The sequence below is a fragment of the Lepeophtheirus salmonis genome, chromosome Z, assembly GCF_016086655.4.
Source record: "Lepeophtheirus salmonis chromosome Z, UVic_Lsal_1.4, whole genome shotgun sequence".
Classification (NCBI taxonomy): Eukaryota; Metazoa; Arthropoda; class Copepoda; order Siphonostomatoida; family Caligidae; genus Lepeophtheirus; species Lepeophtheirus salmonis.
The window spans coordinates 23,929,840-23,951,877 of NC_092584.1; the positions used below are offsets into that span (position 1 = coordinate 23,929,840).

Here is a 22,038-nt window from a genome sequence, read left to right on the forward strand (position 1 = left end):
CGAAATTAGCCCATTATGCATCAGAGGTATTATTGGCTATAATCAAAGATGGAAAAGTTAAATAAGTGAGTGGTGTAATTATGTACCATAACAGACTTGTTCTACCTGAAAAGCTCCATCAAGGTGTATCCACTATGATTACCCATGCTTCCGTATGTATATTCTGGCCAGGTGTAACTAAAGATATTGAGAAAACTAAGTAGGGACGCCGCCCGAATGATTCAACTGCTCCATCACAAGCTAAATGTCCTCCCGTTATGTCTAGTATTCTAAGCTCTCAATTTGAAACCATAGTGGCTGATTATTGCTATATTAAGGGAGGTAGGGATCTCATAGTTGCGGATAAATTATCAGAGTGGACAGAAAATAATGAATGCATTGTGTCAAAATGCATTTTGACATACTTAAGAAAGTTTTTTACTACGTTCGGATTTCAAGAAGAAATATTGAATAACAATGGACTGGAATTTACTTCCCATGGAACAAAAGAGTTTTTTTAGGAAAATGGGGCATCAAACACCGTACTTTGTCTACATATTTCGGAAGAGCTTAAGTAGCTGTTAAAAAGTAAAAAGAATGCAACAAAAAAGGGGTCGAAATGAAACCCTAAATACGAACGCATTCCTAGGGACAATGCTTAATATGATAAATACTTTAGACACTTGAACTAAAATATTGCAAGCTATGATGATCTTTGAGACACATATGACGGACTGTGTACCTAGCCTGAACTTATGTGATCAGAAGTTTTTTAACCTACAAATTGATCCAAAATGATGAAATGCATAGAAAATTAGAAAAAAGACATTAGAGGTAAGATACTGTTTATAATACTCTGGGTATTGGTTCTAAAAACAGAAGGGTGTTGTAAGTTGGTGATAGTGTAATAAAACAAAATCAATATGGACTTCATGCTAAAAGATAGGATAGGATGGGGACTTTAATGGAAGTCAGGGATAATGGCCAATACACGGTGAAGGTAGATGGATATAGTAGATGATTGACTTTAAGGGATAAACGTTTCCTCTGTACATCTTATGGTCCATTGAAGACTTTGAATAACGAAAATGAAGATATTGTTCGATATAAACAAGGATCCCATGGAAATGCAAGAATATCAACTTTTCAAGATTAAAGAAAATCGTCCAGCAAAAAAAAAAACCCCAAAAAAAACCGCGGGAATACACGATCCCATTTCTTGAAAATAGGTCTAATATTGTATAATATATCTTATACAACGATCATACAGTATCAGTGAAGGGATGAAGAAATATCAAAGGTTGCATGACGATAAATTAGAAACATTGTATGAGACAATATCTTGTATTTTAAATAATGAATAGAGAACTGTTCATTCAGTCATTATGTAATTTTTGATATTTGTAAGTGTATCTGTTTCAATTAGTTAATTATTATTATGTCATTTTATATTATAGCTATTTTTTAGGAAAATATATGTTGATCATATATCTCACTAGGATTTTGATTCAGCTACAGTCAGAGACATTGCTATATTTTATCAACATTCAATTATTAAAAAAAAAACAGCTAAAAATTGAAACTAAGAAATAATTCAATTAATTTTTTAGAACGAAAGAAATCAATGAAAAAACTTTATCCTAATTATAAACGAATATATTACAATAAGTATATTTATATGTTATAAATTATTTTTATGCATATTTGAAATACAGTAGTTTTTAAATTAAGACAATGAAAAAATAGTATACTAAGCAGATTCAGTGGCATCATGAGTAATTCGTTCGTTTATACCGTAATTTCTAAATATATAAAATATATCACTCAACTTCAATAAAAATATTTATATTCACTCTGAATTTTTTTTAAATGATTATTATATATGAATATATTCAAATATAAAACGGTAGTTCATTTCTTCATATTTCAGTGCTTTATAATTAGCAGACGGTTCTAGAATGTTACGCCCCAGATAGTCTTGCCCAGGAAAAAATTGGTCTCCCCCCATTTAAAGTCATTTGTCATGCATTTTAGCATTCAGTATTGTAAAATGAGTGCATTTAATTCAATTTTAATATATTTAAAATAGAAAATATATAATGATTAGAATTCATTATAATCAGAAACAACAATGATTTCATATTAATTACTCAAATGCCATAATTTAATAATTAAATACAAAGGACTTCAAGTTAGAGTAAAGGAAAACCTTAAATCGTATGTGGAAGATACAATTTATGGTATAAAATTTGTATATGAGGGCGAAACTTCTGCAGGGCGGAACTGCCTAGGGCGAAACTACACAGGGGATAACTTCTGGCCACGTTCGTGGACACAAACGAACTGAATCATCAAAAGACCGAATCTTTAAAAGAGCGAATCATCAAAAGAACTGATTCACAAAAAGATCAAATTATAAACAAATAACAAATAGTGAATTTGAGATATTAACATAGGCTTGTGCACATTAACTTTACATGAACAATAAACATTTAAAAAACACAATAAATTAAGTTGATAGATGAGCTTCGTGCCATATTTTTTTCTATTTTGAAGTTTGGGCCTAGAAACAGAATGAAAAATAATTTATTAATATCCAGGAAGACCTAAGTCAAAACATTATTACTTTGCAAAATTTGTAATTTGTTTGTTGGCATGTGCAAAATTCCCCTCTGTGGTTACATCATGACTACAAGCAAGTTTTTTATGAATAGTTAGCGGATGATCAATTGACTAGTCCTTTGGTATCTTAGGGAAACGTGTACTTCTATATGTGGGTAGATGGATCCCATTTTTCTTGAGAAGCATTAAAAAAACAATTTTTTGTAGTCCAAATTCGTCTGTTATGCTCTAAAGAACCTCATTCCAAACTAAACAGATAAAAATAAATATGACACGTGTTCTTTTTTTTCATCAATATAAGGTCATCAATGAATACTTACACAATGAGTAGTAAGCAATGGGCTCTAAAACTTCTTTTTTCGATTTGACAGAAACTTTTGGATTTTTCATAAGTTTTGACAAGTTTTATTTATAATCTCCTCTTGAAGCCAATGGATAAGATATTATTTCCCCTGAATCAATAATAAATCTTTGGAACCTTCAATTTCTTCCACATATACTTTTTCTGAGGATGGTAGAGAAGAAAAATCCATGTTTTCATCCGCAATATGCGAATTATCTTCAATATTCTCTGAATCTCCTCTTTGTGAGCCAATCTCAGCAATAAGAACCCGTTTTGCATTTCTTGATGCAAATTATAGACAAATAACATTTAGTGAATTTGAGAGGTTAGCATAAGCATGTGCACACTAACTTTCTACGAACAATAAACATTTAAAAACACAAATAAATTACGTTTATAGACGACCTTTGTTCCATATTTTTATATTTTGAAGTTAAGCCTAGAAATAGAATAAATAAGAATGTGTTAATATCCAGGAAGACACAAGTCAAAATAATATTACTTTGCAAAATTTGCAATTTGTCTGTTAGCATGTACAAATTTTCCCTCTGAGGTTACATCATGACTAGAAGCAATTTTTTTATGAACAATTAGTATATGATCAATTGACAAGTCCTTTGGTATCCGAAGGATACGTGTACTTCTATCTGTTGGTAGATAGGTCTCAATTTTCTTGAGAAGCATTAAAAAACAATTTTTTTGCGTTCCAAATTCTAGGTTTATGCTCCAAGGTACCATTGGTATACTCTCATTACAAACTAAACAGACAAAAAATAAATATGACACATGTCTATTTTATAATCAAATAAGGTCAAGAATGAATACTTACAAAATGAGTAGTAAGCAATGGGCTCCAAAACTCATTTCTTCCATTCGACAGAACTTTTGGATTTTTCATGAGTTTTGACACGTATAACATGTACAATCTCCTCTTGAACGCAATGGATAAGATATGCCTTCCCCTGAATCAATGATAAATCTTGAGACCTTCAATTTCTTCAACATATACTTTTTCTGAGGATGGTGGAGAAAAATCCCATATTTTCAAATTATCATGACCACTCTCAGACTCTCCTCCTTGTGAGCCAAGCTCAGCACTAAAAGACCGTGTTGCATCTCTTGATCAAAATTATAGACAAATAACATTTAGTGAATTTGAGATATTAGCATAAGCATCTGTACATAAACTTTCTACGAACAATAAACATTTAAAAAACACAAATAAATTAAGTTTATAGACGACCTTTGTTCCGTATTTTTATATTTTGAAGTTAGGCCTAGAAATAGAATGAATAAGAATGTGTTAATATTCAGGAAGGCCTAAGCCAAAATATTATTACTTTTCAAAATTTGCAATTTGTTAGTTGGCATGTGCAAAATTCCACTCTGTGGTTACATCATGACTACAATCAAGTTTTTTGTGAATAGTTAGCAGATGATCAATTGGCCAGTCTTTCAGTATCATAGGGATACGTGTATGTCTCATTGCAAGTAGATAGATCCCAATTTTCTTGAGAAGCATTAAGAAATAATTTTTTTGTAGTCGAGATTCTTGGTTTATGGTCCAAGGAACAATTGGAATGCTCTCATTCCAAACTAAACAGGCAAAAATATATATATGCCACAAGTTCTTTTTTTCCCATCAAATAAGATCAAGAATGAATACTTACAAAATGAGTAGTAAGCAATGGGCTCTAAAATTCCTTTTTTGCATTGAACCAAACTATTGGATATTTCATTAATATCGACATCTATAACATTTATAATCTCCTCTTGAAGGCAATGGATAAGATATTCTTCCCCCAGGATTAATAATAAATCCTTGAGTCCTTCAATCTCATCCACATATACTGTTTCTGAGGATGATGGAGAAGACAACTCAATGTCTTCATCCGTGATAGGCAAATTATCTTGACCACTCTCAGACTCTCCTCTTTTTGAGTCAAGCTCAGCAATAAAACACCGTGTTGCATCGCTTGATGTATAGTTTTTAGCCAAAGTCGGCTTTACTTGAGCTTTTTTGATATATTGAGATATGTTTTTTAGAAAACATAGAAGTGCGTTGATTGGATCCTCTGGTATGGTATTCATGAACCTCTCGGTCACATATTCAATTAAATCTGACCATTTATCCCCGACAAAGAGATCCTTTTCCAATACATCGGAGAATACATTTAGAATTTGAAGTATACAAAGAGCTTCAGGTGAATTTAAATCAACGGAAACATAGTGCATGATTTTAAAAATAGCTTCGTTTAATGAGACTGTATTACTTTCAAATGTTACTAGGCAATAACCATATTGTCTCATGACTTCTACCGTGGCAAATCTGTCATTTAAAAACATGCAGTTTTTAATTATAGACTAAATTCATAATTAAGTAGCTATACTCACTGATCCAAGTGTTCATTTATAAATTTGTCAGATGACTCAACTTTTTCAAACATTACAAGGAGCTGATGGTTGGACATGATGGCATCATTGATGAAGGCCCTTGTTTGATGAGATGAATTGAATTTCCAAATCAATAAAAGATGAAATTGTCTCAAATTTCTCATTTCCATAAATAAACAAATGATTTTATGTATTTTATAACGCGTTTCAGAGTTCTCTGCCTTATTTTCCATCAAATTAATGGTGATTAAAATCTGCTTTATTGCAGAAACAACTAGGTGAAGCCGACGCATTTTGAAAAGAGTATCGTAATGCATATCTGAATTTGATTCAATCTCAAGATTTTCCAATGTATGTAAGCCTTCAAATACAATATTTGACATGATTTCTGGAGAAAACACTGGTCTGAAATGAAATGTAAATAGCACCAAGCCATCAAGCGAAAAAAATCATTGAAAAAGTACATACTCTATCACTGGTAATTCTACTTCCAAATCTTCTACAAAGCTCATAAAGAAAGTTATTAACCATAGGAAACGAGAATGCATGTTTGTAAATGTGGATGTTGGTTGTTCAGTCATTAATTTTAATCTTAAATTTTGAATGAGATTTCCATAGCCACGCATAATGAAACAAATAGTAAACTCTGTTAAAAGTCTTGAGACGCCTTCATCATCAACCGTTGACTAAGAACAAACAAAATGATTTATACAAGCTATTAAAAAATAAACAAAGAGGGTTCAATGAATTTTGACTAACCTGTTCTCTACGTTTCTTCATTAAATCATCCACCATTTTCAAGATCTTCTTCCTTCGAATTTCCCGCTTTTCTGAAGCTGATACATCAGGACCAATAGGTATTCTTTTATTTTGTGGTATACTTGTACTATAAAATATTTTGTTAATCACGAATAACATATCCTACATATTTTGACAAAAGAAGAAAGAATGATGAATTTCATTATACCATTGATCATTGTCATTGGATGATGACTCAGTTGAGACTTCGGTATCCATCTTAGTATCTCCAGGGAGAGTTGTTATCCAATAATTAACCATTTCTTTCACAGTCTCTTCTAATTCGGCGCTGGATGTTTTATTAATTGAGGTTGAGTGTTTGTTATGACCACAAATTTTGTTGCTTGAAGCCTATAAATCAGATTATGATATATTATTTTTTTTTTTACCCACTTACTTCTTTCAAGTCAGAGTCAGAAGACTGGCAAGCCATGGCGTCATCATTGTAATTCTTTAGGTGGTTCGCATCTAATTTTGAATAAATATAATTAAGGTAATTCATAGAAAACTTATATGTTAGGATCAGGGCTGGTTTTAGAGTGAGGGGAGCTTTGGGCAAAGATAAATGTGCAGGGTTCTTTTCTGAGTATGAGTATTTGTATAGAATTGAGAGAAGAATAAAAACGGTACGTAAAAATGAATGAAATCTCTCAAACGTTAAGATCAAGTCATCTGAAAATAGAAAAAAAAATACTTTGTCTTAAAAAGTGAATGTGACTTTAGATAAGACTTAGCAACAATCGAAAGGACTCTCAGGCACATCATGCCCAAGGCTATACCATAACGCGTGTACAACATATGTTTGACTTCCACTACGCTTTTAATATTTATGTCAAAGTAGATGAGTGGTTGCGTGTTTTGTCAGAATCTGTTTTTCTTGCTCAGCTGTCGTAACGATACTGGATACATTGAATTAAAAATTCTAGCAAAAGTGACGTCATAAACTAAAAGTGGTTGCGTGTTTTATCAAAATCTGCCTGTCTTCCCCAGCAGTCGGTACAATACGTCAGATTGAAAATTCTAGCAAGCCCTATTACATGATGGTCTATTAACCTTGATCATGTCATATTTTATTTTTTTCAAAAGTGCAATTATTTTTCTTATATTCTTGAGAAGATAACATCGTAGTATTGAGTAACTACGTGAGAATATACATATGAATAATGTAGAGTAACACCTGAGGGGTTGCCCAAATTAAAGAATTTTTACTTTTTTCTAAATTTTTGTTTTGATTAGGATGAAAATTTTTTAGACCGGACATAAGTGTAAAATTTTTTTTTAAGATTAATTTTCTTTAAGAAAAGGTAATTTGGGCAAATTATGGAGCAGAATAAATAATTAATTTTTGTGAACAGCAGTTGATTTTTGAATTTTTTTTCCAAAAAAACTTAACATTTTGTGAACAGATGTAGATTTTTGAAAAAACAAAACTGAACTTTAATTTTTAGTAAATAGTAGTTGATTTAAAAAAATATCGGCAAAATTTAAGATATAATTTTTTTGAAAAAAAAATTAAATATTTAAAATTTTTTATCCAAAAAATTTATCTGTGTATAGCTATGGATTTAAAGAAAAAAATTCCAAATAGAAAATGAATTTCAAATTTTATTTTTGACACCCTTTAAGATTTTTATTTTAAATTACATTTTCTTAATTTTTTTTTATATATGACATTTTCTAAGAAAATAAATTTCATTTTTTTTTTTTAAATACTCCTTCATTATTTTGCAAAAACTTCCTAAAAGGAAGGATGCAATTGTTAAATATTGTTTTACTTCCGTTTTTCTCTTGAGTATAACTGTCCGAAGAGTCCTCGTTCATAGAGATATCTTCCAGTGAAGAAGACAAATTACTCTCATTGTCTTCATAGCTGTCATCCAAATCAGGATTTCCCAACAATTCTCTAAGAATACGTTCAAGCTGACTCACACTTTGATCCTTGAATATCAGAGTAATGACCTCCAAAATTTGAGTACTCCTGTTGTAAAGTAAAATATGGTTCATACTGAATACTAAATCTTTGAATGCCTACCATTGATTTGAGTCAATGTCTTCTTCAATAGCTAATAAAATGAACTTATCTAGATCCGCAGCGAAAAAGTTCCAAATTATTTGATTCTGACGTTGACTTTGGGAGGATGAAACTGTTGTTGTGGAATGGGAGATGGATGAAACGGATTGAGCAGATATAGCATTTGAAGGCTCTGGTATACTCAAAATATTAGCAACTAATCGAAATAAATGTTCTATTATATTTGACTCCTTTTTGCGAAATGGCAAATCCTATATATAGAAATTAGAAACATGTATTGATAACCATCAAAGTTATCATTTTTGCATAAAATGCGTACCTCTTTTAGAATATATTGGGCAGGAGTTATTATTTTGCGTAGTAAAAGAGTGTTCGTGAACCTATTTTTAACTTCATCCAAAAAGTTTATCAATTCATAGCGATATAGACGAGAATCGTTGGATTTAATGAAAACATCAATGTAGTCCTCAAATGGTATTGTGAGCTCAGATAATACTCTGTCAATATAGTAAAATATTTTGTAAAAATGTGTGCTTATAAATATATCAAATGGTTCTAACGGTTCTAATATCGATTTTAATGACTTTTTTATGCATCTTTTATTCAGGCTAAAGTAAAAATTTTAGAAATATAAATTTGATTTTTAAACTCTTTAAACCTACTTGACTTAAATTAAATAGGAATTAAAGACATCGACAACGCACTAGGTAGAAATTAATCTTTTGAACTCAATGTACGTGAGTTGTGATCCAAGAGAAGAAAATATGCTTAATGTATATTACATCCGACAAATAAAGGAACATAAAAAAATGACAGGAATACCAGTAACATCACCTGTGGATAAGGCTGTTATTTGCCATTACACCTTAAATGAATGTGAGCTAACTTTATGTTGCGCACTGTGTTAGGTTACTTAATATAAAAAAATGATGATCAAGGTATAAAGGCTATGGCGGATCACGGGTGAATTTACTCTGATCATTGATCAGTGACCAGCAATGATTTGCAGCACTGAGCTGGACAGTCTGCATATTTACTTCATGCAATGTCGGCAATCTTCTAATTGGACCTTTGTGCTACGATCTAATCTACTATTCGTTGTCCCAGATGTCTTTGTATCGATATTTTTTACTCCGACTGGAACATGTGTGCCATACAGAAGGAATCAGTGTAAAGAAAAACTAATTACACCGATTAGAAAAGGAAAAACGATTGATTTGTCTTTTTTGTCTGTCATTTAATAAGTCATGGGTATTTTATCAAAGAAGAATCATTGCGTATCCTTGGTGTAAAATGATTGAAAAATGTACAATTAAATAAATATATATTAATTGAAATATTATCACTGCACTATTTTAAATATAGAAGGTTCTCTTCTTTATAGTAATACTTCCTTTTCTCCCCCTCCCCCACCCAAAAAAAAAATCATATAACTGACAGATGATATTAACAATGGTCAAAATTCAGTAATACCATATGTCTCGCTCCGCTCGTTCCTCGTGCTCTACCACAAATCGCATTACAAGTGATATATCATTTAAAAGTGGAGATACTTAGAAATTCAGTCGTACCGACGAACTTAGAATTTCTTATAAATAAGCGTTTAATTTAAACTTTAAAGATGGAACAATAAATATACGCAACCCTCTAATATAAATATGGCGATATTTTTTAGGTAGTGTTTACAAATGTACATGAATTTTATTATGCTAAAAAAAAGTGGACGATTATTTACCAAATGAAATTTCAATTTCTTTAATCATAATAGTCAAAAAAAAAAAAAATGCTAGCCCTACTCACTTTATCATAGCCTCATAAATAAATAGATTATCTTCAACATGTGCACTGATGACGGGAATGATATCTGTATCTATAAAGTTTCTAAACATGATCATTTGTCTGGTTTTTTTACTTGACGCAGAATCACAAAGCTTCAGATATGTGTTTTCTAATTTCTCTTGTGCATCATCTGACAAATAATATTTATCCCCCATAAAGTAACCCAACTCCAGGACTTCCATGTCGCTGGAAGGAGAAATAGCTACCCAGTCCATCTGGAAAAGATATAAAAAAAATTATCATTCACTTTGAACAAAAAAAAAAAAAAATAGAGGAAAAGCTTAAAAAGTATTGGCTATTTTTTTTTTTTTTTTTACATGACAGCTTAAAATATTGTGACTTGTGACAGTGGCAACCTAAGTCGATTTTCACAGGATGTTAATATCTAGGGCTGTGTTGGTCTTCCTGCATATCGTTCCTAAAAACTAATAAAGTTATTTCTTTGATGACTTCACACAAGTTTATTTTGTCTTCTTTTTAATCAGTTGACAGTCCTAAGGACCGATCATAAGACTGGACTGGACTAGACCTAATAAATAAGGACCCACCCTTAACTAGTCATAAGTATATATTACAAAGTTTCAACCTTCGTTAAATTGTCTTATTTCTTTTTTTTTTAATTATAGCTTAGTTTGCAACTCCCTTAGAATATTATATCTAATTATATTATATATTATGTATGTTTTTAATTTGATTTGAATCAAATTTCCTTTTTCAAAACCCTTAATTATATTTTATTTAATTTTTGAACAAACTTGACCCAAAAAACATTCCTTTTTATTAAATAATCCATCCCAAATTAAAAGTTAAACAGAAATAATCAATCATAATCGACATTTTTTAAGAAGGCTTGACTGTATTAAAAGCTCAGCCCAATGAAACAGTGCGTGGACAAAACGTCGACCGTCAAAAAGTAGACTGACAAAACGTCGACCGACAAAAAGTGGAATGGACAAAATGTCGAATAGACTAAACTTCGAATTTTGTCCATTGGACATTTTGTCGGTCGACGTTCTGTTGCACGACGCTTTGACCTACTACCCATTGAAATGCAGTCCTTGATTTTTGCTGGTGGAAAAGGCATTTTTAAATTCTAAATAAAATGTGAAATAAAAAGTTTTGAACTTGAATATAAATAAGAAGATTAGATGAATTAATCTGTAATAAATAATCACCGAGTAAATTGTGTATGAAATTATTAAGGTCAACGTTCTTGCCTATAAAATTTTAATTGTTCATTACACTTAATTCAATAATTGAAGTAAATCTGGGATACAATGAAGAGGATGAAGCACACCTCACACTGCTCTTGGGAAAGAAGAAATTATATTTATTATTGAATATTTTCCTTTTTAGAAACTGCACCCAGGATAAGAGGATTTTTTAATTATTCATTTATGAGTTATTAATTTTTTTAGAATAATGAATAATATAATAGCAAATGTATAATTTAAGATACAATGGTCAATTATTGTGAAAGATGGGAACTTGAGTGCATATTTTGAAGACAACCTCATAATCAAAGACACGAGACTTGATTTGGGCTCCATAGCCATGTCTTGCAACTCCACTTGAACTCCAAAGCTAGCATATTCTGGGCTCAAGAAAAGTTTTAACCTATAAACTTATATAAAAAACACTCAATTTTTTTTCGTTTTTCAGTAGACAATGAAAACATCATAAAATGTCCTTTAATTTGAGCTATATTGTCAAAGATTTGATAGAACGAAATTTTGTTTGGAATTGACATGTAAAACTGGATTGAAATGCTCTCTTACAGGTCTTAAACTAGCACATTGATGCCGATAGTTATTATATGATGATGGTTATTATCCATACACTTAAATCAATGCTGGACTAAATTAATCCGAGTAATATAAAAATATGAAATTGTATTATGTTTTTGATACTTTGATAAAGAGTATTTGTGATAAATAATAAAATTATATAATAATATAATCCGTTGTTAATATCGATATGTCTCATATTTATCAAGGATTGAAGACTACAGCCCAGTCAAGATCAGTTTCGGTCGGGTTTCGTTCACTGACCCATATCGGTGGTGATAAGAACTTATAAAGTTCGGCCCTCGATGACGAGACACAACTTTATTTCTTATTCCTTAATCAGTGCCAGTACTCACAGTCTTAAGGCCCGGTCTTAAGACACGGGACTGACACAACAGTAGTTATAAGGTTATGTCCTTGTTGGACTCGGAGTAGAATTGAGGATAGACATCGTAGTCATTCAGACCTATATAATTGCTTAATACGAGGGGCTTCCACAGGTAGTAGCCCCCTCCAAAATTAAGGATTTTTTTTAAGGAAATTTAATATTTGAAGTCGACAGGCTGTCGATGAGAAGGACATTGCTTTTAATCACGATATAAGTTCTAAAGTTCACATGCAAGTTCGTCGAATGATGAGCAAAAATCGAATGCGATTGAAAATGGTTATTGATTGTTCAATTAATAAAAATACAACTCCTTTTCTAGGAATGATATAAGCAGAAAAGACAGCCTTCTCAATCCAAATATTCTACAAATTCAAATTAGAAATACTCCAAAACCAGATTAGATATGAAAAAACTAATTACAGATTCGTCATTAGTGCACCAGTAACCACTAGGATTGAATATGGAAGTGATAAAATACAAGTAAAAACAACATTTCCTTGATCTTTGTAATTAATATTTTGTATTTTTTAGCTGGCATGTTTTTTAAGAATTGGTGATCTGAAGAATGAATTTTCTTTTCCTCATCTCTTATCATTATTTTTTTCTTCTGATTAGGGAACTACCCTCTCTACTTCATTCAATTATATTCAAAACCTAATTGAACATTCGTGTGTGCACATAAAAGTAGGAGAGTAATTTGAGGACCTGTTGTGGAGCTATAATTCTAAGTCCTTTGTTAGGCTCATTGTACAATTGAGTATCGACATCTAAACTAAAGTACTCAAGGGAAAGAGTAGACACTCAGTAAAGAAGATCATGTTTTCTCTTTGCCGATTGGCTTAAAATTGTCTGTTGCTTTTAGGTACAATTTAAAGGTATTGAAAGCAATTTAGGGTTCTTTATTGTGGGATTTATTTAATTATATATCATAATTACCCAATATTTATTAATAGCAATATATTTTAGATAATGGTAACGTGTAGTGCAGTGTATTGTAATAATGGATCAACTTCTAGTAATTGCCTAGGAAAATATTTAATTTTCCTAAAGACATAATTGAATTGATGAAGGATTTTGATTCATTTTGACTGGAAGATTTGCTCAAGATTCCGTGGAAAATTCATTCAGCATTATTCGGTAAAAGAGCACAACTCCAACATCATAAGAGACTCAAAAATAATCTTAGAATAATCGCGTCAAGTCAGTTCATGAAGGAAAAGGGATCTTCCAATTATCAATATGATGAAGGTGAATATCTAATTAATTTATTAGATGATTTAAAAGAAGGAAGAAATAAATCAGAGTAAGCAGATAATTCATCTTTTCTTCAAGAACTAACTCCTTAGCTACAAGAAGATACTTTGTTGTCTGAACAACAAACTGACATTTTATATCATATTGCTGCCTATATTTTAAAACAAACTAAGACATATCAGTCTGTTTGTTCGGGGTGTCTTAGTTTTGTTATTTTGGATACTAGTGATCATAGGCCAATATTCAAAACCCCTTAATCTGAAATATTTTATCGGTCAATCTTTAGGCCGCTGTATTAAGGAAGTCATCGAAAATGTATTCATTACAGCTGAGAAGCGGACGCCCCTTAGGGATGTTCTCTTCTTTAGAATTCAGTAATAATGATGAAAAAGTACTGTTTTGGTTGTCAAAAAAAACAAGAAAAATTGCAAACTAAAAATGCTTAAGATGAACAAGCCAACTCATATGGAATTTGAGAAAATATGACTCAGATAAGCTGTATAGTTTTTTGTGGTTGCAACCTGAACAGTGATTTTAATTTTTAATGCTGTTACTCTTGCTATTATATTCTTGAGAGTCACATTGATGATTTGTCGGCGAGTTATAAGCATGAGTCCTTGTTGGACTCAAGAGCCCCCCCCAAAAAAAAAAAAAAAATAAAGATTTTTTTTTCTTCTATAAATTTAATATTGGATTTTTTTTTGTTAACATCTGTGGATTTATGAAATTTTTTGAAAAAAATAAATGTATGACTTGAAATTTAAAAAAAAAATTGAATTTTTAGATTTTTTTTTCAAAAAAAATCTAAAAACCAAGTTCCCCCATCTCCAAAGTATAATCCTGCAGACGCCCCTGGAATGTCCAACTGTTGACTCTCGTTCCTGACAGCTTGTTGTAATCTTATGATGCACACCAGTTCCGTGTGTCCGAGTACCTCATCCGAAAAGCCAGGGATCTCAAACAGGAGAAGGGAATTCTGGCAATGCCAAATTCTGAACGAGGTGAGACTGTGTCTCCAGAAACTATGGATAGTTTGGTTCTTTGCGAGCATTATAGCTAGGGCAAGACAACTCTGTTTGTATATGTACATTTCCATGATGTCAAACTTCTGATGGATAATCACTTATAAGAATCTCATGGAGAAACTTGTCTGTAGCACAGACAATTGCATTTCCATGATGTGAATTCACTGAACCGGAGCTGATTACCTTTGAATTACTGAACCAGAGTTCCACTACCCAACTATTCCCAATGCCAACCCCCGATCACAACATGTGACCAGTATCAAACATTTGCTCATTGAACTTATTGACGACCTGACAAAATATTCCTATCTAGTCAATGTCAGGTTAGTACCTGAAATCCAGAAAGGAAATCCCGGGCAGTACAGAAGCTTTGGTACTTGGTGACTTCGCTGAGAAATATCAGTTTATTGTCCAGGACTCATTTGAGTAAGATTTACTACACTCTTCATCCTATTGCCATCTAAATTCTGGACGATGAGGGAAATCTGAAACATGATTCTTTGTGCTTCGTCTCCAACGACAATAAAAACGACACGGCATTTGTAAACGAAGTACCGACGATGATGACACAGTACATTAAAGACATATATCCCCACATCAACAAGTTTCACTACTTTTCCGATGGTTGTGTGGGGCAGTACAAAATTACAAAAACTTCATCAACCTTTGTCGTCACAAGCAAGACTTCGGGATTGAAGCTCTCCGGACTTTCTTCGCTACCAGTCATCGTAAATCCCCCTGTGGCGTAGTTGGGCGATTTGTGAAGAGACATGTAGCTATGAGGAGTGTAGGGAGGAACTCACCAACATTCGTTTCTTTGACATCAGCAAAGAGCGAATGAACATGTCTGTAAAAGTTTCGTTGAACGTTTTAACTTTGGTAGAACTATCCCGGGAACACGAAGCAGTTATCATTTTGTACCAACATCAACTTTCACCATCACTCCCTCTCTGACCAGTGAAGATACAAAGACTGTTGCAGTGTTCAGTTTCAACAGCACCCCTGAAGCAAGCATCGTCAACCCCACAGTTGCATCATACATCACATGCATATACGACACTCACTGGGGGGTTGGATTGGTAGAGAGTGTTAGTGACGAAAAGGGTGATTTTGAAGTGAAAGTCCTCCATCCACATGGGCTGAGAAGATTGTTTCACCGGCCAAGAAATGTCGACAAATGCTTTGATCATGTACCAATATACATTTCCCCTCCTACCATGTCTAGTTTCACTACTCGTTATTACAAGATCTCAGACAAAGATTATGAAAATACTGTTTGCACATTTGAAAGATTTCATCAATAAATTATCATTGAACCAAATAAGTCTTCCATGTATTTTCCTTTTCACTACAGCCATATGATACTTTCTTTTATCTGGCTACTTGTTCAATTGTTTCAAAAATGAAATAACACAGCTTTTTACATTCAGTATTTGCTACGGTACATTTCATATTTCTGGTTTTGTATACCTTCTACATCGCATTTTGATGTCCAAACTGTTGAACTGTTCTCTTAAGCATTGTCATTTATTGATTCTCAGTCCAAATATTGTAGTATCACCAGATGGATGTATTATGTATGATGATGTGAACGATAGTTGTTATTGTATATATATATTTATCAGATTTAAGCTATCATGAGTTATTGTTATTTTAATATTATGTTTGGTGATAAATGATGTGTTGAGAGGTTTATTGCTGAGTTGTGTGTCTGAATATGATACGCGTATGATGGTAATCACCAAGGCCAAACATCACATGCTGGGAGCAGGTGATGAGGCGAATTGGAGAGTTCTAGAACAACTAGCATTAGACCCCAAACGTCTATAAATATATGTTATGATGTATGTAGGGGAATCAATCGCCAGATTATCTCCGAAGAACTAAGTAATAAATAACGCAGTGTGCAAACGTACTACGTGATTCTTATTATCAACCCTAAACTCCAAAACAACAACTTAAGGTAGGCCTAATAGTTATCCCATTGATCACAGCGGCGTTCTCATTTGACTCCCACTAAATTGTATCCTGAGAAGGAATGCTTATCAAATATTGATCTTATATTAATCCAAACAAAAAATATAAGTAAACTTTGTAGTAGCCTTTTCCACGATTGCTAGAAAAGGACACTACAAATTGGCGCAGTCGGTAGGATGCTGTCAGTCTTGAGCAACTTTTGCTCTTGCTTTAGTTTATTTTTGTTATCGGCCGAAAATCGCAAATGTAAAGTAATGTAAAAGTAGATTTTGTAAACATCTCTCAAGATGTAAGTACGGTATAGGACCTAATATTTGAAAAGCCTCCCGAGGAGAACGGTAGTGACGTAATCTTAATGCAGTAGAGGACAGGGCAGGAAAAGTTTCTCAGTATTCCTTTAAAGTAGAATCAATGCGCAAAATCACTGTCCACCCTACAGTTTAGTGCAGTAAATTTACGGAGGGTAGTTATTAGATCTGACTGTAGATTTCTTAAAGAAATATGTAATTAGTAACCCAAAATATAAATTTAAGTCAATGATAAAATTTAATGTCGGTTAAAAATTATTGAATTATCATGTGACTTAAGGGGAATGGGATGAGTGGGAGTATATAGACAAATTTATATATGTTATCTCTTTTGTATAATTATTTTGTGTTTATGTATTCAATTTTACATGTATATATTTATGTATGTGGGATCGAAGAATATAATCTGACATACATGTTCACTCCGTGTGGGGCATCTATAGCAGATATATATTTGGAGATGAATAATTAAATTGAAGGTTATATTATTAAGACGGGAGGGAATAAAACTACCTAAATTCATAAATGCAAAGGAAGTCTTTACACATAATATAAGGAAAGTAAAAGAAAAAGAACACAAGGGGGTAGAGATAATTAGTAGACTCATGTATCTATATATGTTTCTTTAGACTAAGCTGGGGTGAGACGAATAGTGATACGCCCATTTGATTCGCGTTTTGATTCTGAAATAAGTTTTGATTACGCTTTGAGGTCAGGATAAATAGTAAATCGCTGTCTTGCCAAATTAAGTTTTTATAAAATTACTGACCTATTAGTTTTAACAATTTAAAGGACAGAAAATGCAGGCATCAGGCGACAATCTCAATCCATCGAGGTCACATACCTTAACCAGGGAGCAGCTAATATTGTATATTGGCCAACAGGTCAATGAAGCATCAAAACAATTTCAGGGGAACCAAAAGAACCCCCTGAAGGCGTATGATGGTAGTACTGACTTCCATTACTGGAAAATCGGTGCTTTGTCCCAGCTGAAAGATACAGGGGTGGATGAGATTCTCATGTGTAAATGGACAGCAGAGGCCATGTGGTCCCGTGGAACAGACAGTCCGGCACATAGTCATGGACACATATTTTACCTTTGACGAGAGTTTAGGGGTCCCCCTGGAGATAGTCAAGGGCGGAACACATTTAATGGAGCGGTTAGACACCGCCATTAATAGTGTTGGGGGAAAGAAGAGGCGATGGCGGCCTTCCAAATGAGATTAAGAAGCAGTTTTTGCAGGGCCTGTTAAATAGGGTAATTGCAAAAGCTACTAGGAAAATAAATTATGACCATCCTGAGATGACGGCAGAAGAAGTGCTTCGACATATAGAGCACTATGAGAGGGCGGATCAGGTCGATTATGTCGACCAAAAGGTATATAAGAGGGATTGGGGACGAGCTGTGCCAAGTAAAGCACCCAATGTAAATGCCCCAAAGCCCCATTACGCCATGGTTGAACCCATGGAGGTAGATGCAATAAGTCTTCCCACGCAAGGAGACCATTGCTTGATCCACCCTCAGGGTCGTCACAAAATGAAGGATTGCTTCATAGTAAAGAAGTATAAAAGGGAGGAAGAAGAAAGACAGGGCGCTACTGCGGCACCGAGGTTTAAACAGAAACCAAAGTGTTTTATCTGTCAAAAGGAGGGGCATATTAAAAGAAATTGCCCCTTGGCTAAAAATAAGCCGGGAAACTCCTAAGGGGGAAGAACCCCTGAGGTATTATTTCCCAAAGCGACGCCATCGCGGACAGCACAAATCCCAAAGGGGATATGACGCATCCAAAAGACTTTGGGGAAGAAACTACAATGAGCAAATTTGCTGAATCGAGTTTAGCAAGCTTAAATCTGCCAGGTAGTCAGCCAATTTGGTTCTGGGCCAAGTTGGGTGGTATGCAGTTTCAGGGATTAGCAGACACTGGAAACCGGGCACTCGATCTTATTGACGAGGCATTATAGAGGAGGTCAAATACTTGCAAGGACCTGAAAAAGGCGGACATTGTAGTGGGTTCAGTAGGAGATAATAGGTTAGATATTATTGGTATTCCTACTGAACCGGTTGTAATCATAGTGGAAAATTTAGAAGAACCATGGAAGATAAACCCCTAGTAGTTCGTGGGCTAGGGTGCCATTTATACTATCACTGAAAACTATGAGACAGCTGTCCATATCATTAGAATTAGGTGAGGATATCATTGCTAGGGTTGGGACTAGCGGGACAGAAATTCGGTTAACAGAATATCTGGGTTCCGACAAGGCAATGGAACTTGTCTCCACTTTAATGTTAATTGACTATGAAGAAGTTGCTGAGGTAATTATTACTGAGAAGACGGTAATTCCCGTAGAGAAGACGGTAATAATTGAGGCTACAGCCAAAGGGTACAAGGTAACTGATGATGGCACATCAAATATTGTATGGTTTACAGCAACTGAAGAAGATTGGAAAATAAATCTTGAGTCACAATTAACAGAAGTGAGGATGACGAGGCGGGGCGATAGTCGAGTAAAATTAGTCATTTCGACTGTTGAAGAAGAACCCCGGCGGAAAGCTCCAGGAAGAAAAATAGGAACTATCCGACGATTGAAGCGTTACACGCCAACTCATAAAAATTTGTTAGCTTCAATGGAGATGGAGAAAATCTGCCCTCCATCTGAAGAACTTGAAAAATTAGACCCTAATATTAATTATTCACTAGTACTAGATAAATTGTTTCAATATATTGGAAAACCTATTAAAAGAGTAGCTAGTGAGGCAGAGAAAATTAAAAATGAAATTAATATTATGTTTGGGGGGAGAGTTCGAAAGAATGATTATCTGAGCGGTAATGAACGGGCACTAGTAGAAGAGTTATTATATAGATTTTATGGTATATTATCAAAAGACTCCTCCAATGTAGGCTGCACGGAAATATTAAAGTTGTGGTGGATACTAGTGAAAATGAACCGGTGAAGGCGAAGGTTAGACCTAGGAATCCAGCTGTGGAAGAAAGTTTTAAAGGACAACTTCAACAATGGATTGAGGAAGGAATAATTGAACCGACCATAAGTGAATGAGGATCAGAACAAGTTAACAATTGTTTCCCCATTTGGGACTTATAAATTCCTTTGGGATGCCTTTTGGACCCAAGAATGCGTGCGGGACATATGCACGATTAATGCGTCAAGTTTATGGTCCACAACTAGACCGGCGAGGACTCCTCGGATTCTTTGATGACAATCTCATCTTAGGATGTACGTTCATGCAAACACTATGTAGATTTGCTGAATTTATGCTCAGGACTGAGAAGGCTAATCTCAGGGTAAAGGCTACGAAAACAGATTTGTTTACGCCTATGACGAATTGGTTAGGGCACGAGATATGGGGAGGACATGTTGCTCCGGCTGATAGACTAGTAGAAGCTGTTCAGCATTGGCCTATTCCTGCTACAAGAGGGATCTCCAAACCTTCTTGGGCAAGACCTCTTATTATCGTAAATTTATAGCATCATATGCTAAAATAGCTGAAACAATTGCAAAACTTCTCCGCAAAGATGTAGAATGGCAGTGGGCTAAGAGCCAAGATGAAGCATTTAATGAATTAAAGAAAAGGTTGCAGGTAAAACCATTATTAAATACCCCAGACTTTTAAAAAGAATTTATTGTAGAAACAGATGCTTCAAATTTTGCCATTGGCGCCATGTTAACGCAAATAGGGGATGATGGTAAAGAACATCCGATTGCGTACGGTAGCAAGTCCCTTAATCAATCACAAAGAAATTATTCTGCAACGCAGAAGGAATTGCTAGCTGTAGTCGAGTTTGTAGAACATTTTAAGTATTTTATAATGGGAAGAAAGTTTGAAATCAGGACTGATCATCAACCTTTACAATGGTTCATGAAATCAGTTGCGCTTACTGGAATGTTACACAGATGGAAGGAGAGGCTTATGGAATATGAATTTGAAATTAAGTATAAACCTGGAAAAAGAAATCAGAATGCTGATTCTTTGAGTAGAAGACCCGACCATGAAGAAGGTGTAACGGAAGAAAGTAAAAAGCCCAATGAATATGATTTTAAACTAATGAAAGCTATAGGCAAACCCATTGCAAATGTTGCTGCGGTAACAACTCGACGCAGGAAAAAACAACTTGATCAAGAACAAGAAAGGATCAAGGTAATAGAGCAAGAGATGATTGAGGTACAAGATAAGGGAAAAGAAATCAATGAAAATGAAATTGATGATATCTCAACAGATAAATTTATAAAACTAGATTTTTATAGGTCACAAAGTGATGATACTTGCATGAAATATATTAAATGTTTGTTAACGAAAAACAAAACGGTTGAGGAAATTAAAGCACAAGGTAATAAATTATTGTCGCGGGAAATTAAAGCTTATCTTAGAATATATAATCAATTACATTTAATTGATGGTAAATTGTATATGAAGGATAAGGAAAATGGAAATATGAGAATTTGTGTACCGGAAAAAGATATTCGTACAGTTATTGCGACTGTACATGTACATCCTTTATCAGCGCATCCTGGAATGACAAAGTCAAAATTATTAGCTAAACAATATTTCTATTGGACAAATATGGATAGAAATATTGAGGATGAAATAAAAGGTTGCGAAGTCTTTGTTTGTGCAAAGGAAAGGAGACAAAGACCATTGGAAAAAAATGGGACAAACTTCTACAGCCATCAATGAAAGATTCCTTGTATTTTACATGGATTTGATGGGTCTGATGTACAACGGTTATACCAGTGATCCTAAGTATTTAATGACAATCACTGATATATGTACTAAATTTCCAGAAGCGTTCCCCTTGAAGGAACCTACAGTTGAAAATATTTGTAAGATATTATTAACTGAATTCTTCCCAAGGTATGGAACGGGTATGAAATTAGTAACAGACAGGGGTTCACAATTTATTTCCAAATTAATGCAACAGGTGTGCGATGAGTTAGAGTCATTAAAGCAGAAACTCAAGCTTATCAACCTCATACTAACCCGGTTGAAAGATTAAATAAGGATATTGGACAAGCTATTAGAACATTAATGGTCCAAGAAAATATCCCTGATAATAAATGGCATAAATGCCTAGGGGAGCCTTGGCTCAAATAAGGTTCCTAATTGTACCGAGGTTAGGGTATTCTCCATTTTTCTTAGTAACTGGAGCACATCCAGTGGTTCCTGCAGTTCAATTAGATTCAAATATGCAAAATGCTCCTACATCAGTTAATGAACTGGTAAATACAGTTACTGATGCGTTAGAAAAAGTTAGAGTCCAACAATTTGAAAGTCAT

General features: G+C 33.6%; 1 protein-coding gene across 1 annotated transcript in view; it reads right to left on the reverse strand.

Annotated features, from left to right (window-relative positions):
* Window positions 1-1,619: 1,619 nt before the first annotated feature.
* Window positions 1,620-22,038, reverse strand: part of LOC121130540 (protein timeless-like) — a 31,536-nt gene continuing 11,117 nt past the window's right edge. The window contains exons 2-17 of the mRNA XM_040726277.2: window positions 9,969-10,222; window positions 8,488-8,665; window positions 8,169-8,419; window positions 7,912-8,114; window positions 6,534-6,604; window positions 6,306-6,487; window positions 6,098-6,224; window positions 5,807-6,024; window positions 5,339-5,743; window positions 4,615-5,273; window positions 4,285-4,540; window positions 3,774-4,221; window positions 3,447-3,702; window positions 2,922-3,383; window positions 2,606-2,849; window positions 1,620-2,542 (exon numbers count right to left, since the gene is read on the reverse strand). Coding sequence (XP_040582211.2) covers window positions 4,305-4,540; window positions 4,615-5,273; window positions 5,339-5,743; window positions 5,807-6,024; window positions 6,098-6,224; window positions 6,306-6,487; window positions 6,534-6,604; window positions 7,912-8,114; window positions 8,169-8,419; window positions 8,488-8,665; window positions 9,969-10,222 — 2,784 coding nt within the window. The 3' untranslated portion in view covers window positions 1,620-2,542; window positions 2,606-2,849; window positions 2,922-3,383; ... (1 more) ...; window positions 3,774-4,221; window positions 4,285-4,304. The remainder of the gene's footprint in view (window positions 2,543-2,605; window positions 2,850-2,921; window positions 3,384-3,446; window positions 3,703-3,773; window positions 4,222-4,284; window positions 4,541-4,614; window positions 5,274-5,338; window positions 5,744-5,806; window positions 6,025-6,097; window positions 6,225-6,305; window positions 6,488-6,533; window positions 6,605-7,911; window positions 8,115-8,168; window positions 8,420-8,487; window positions 8,666-9,968; window positions 10,223-22,038) is intronic.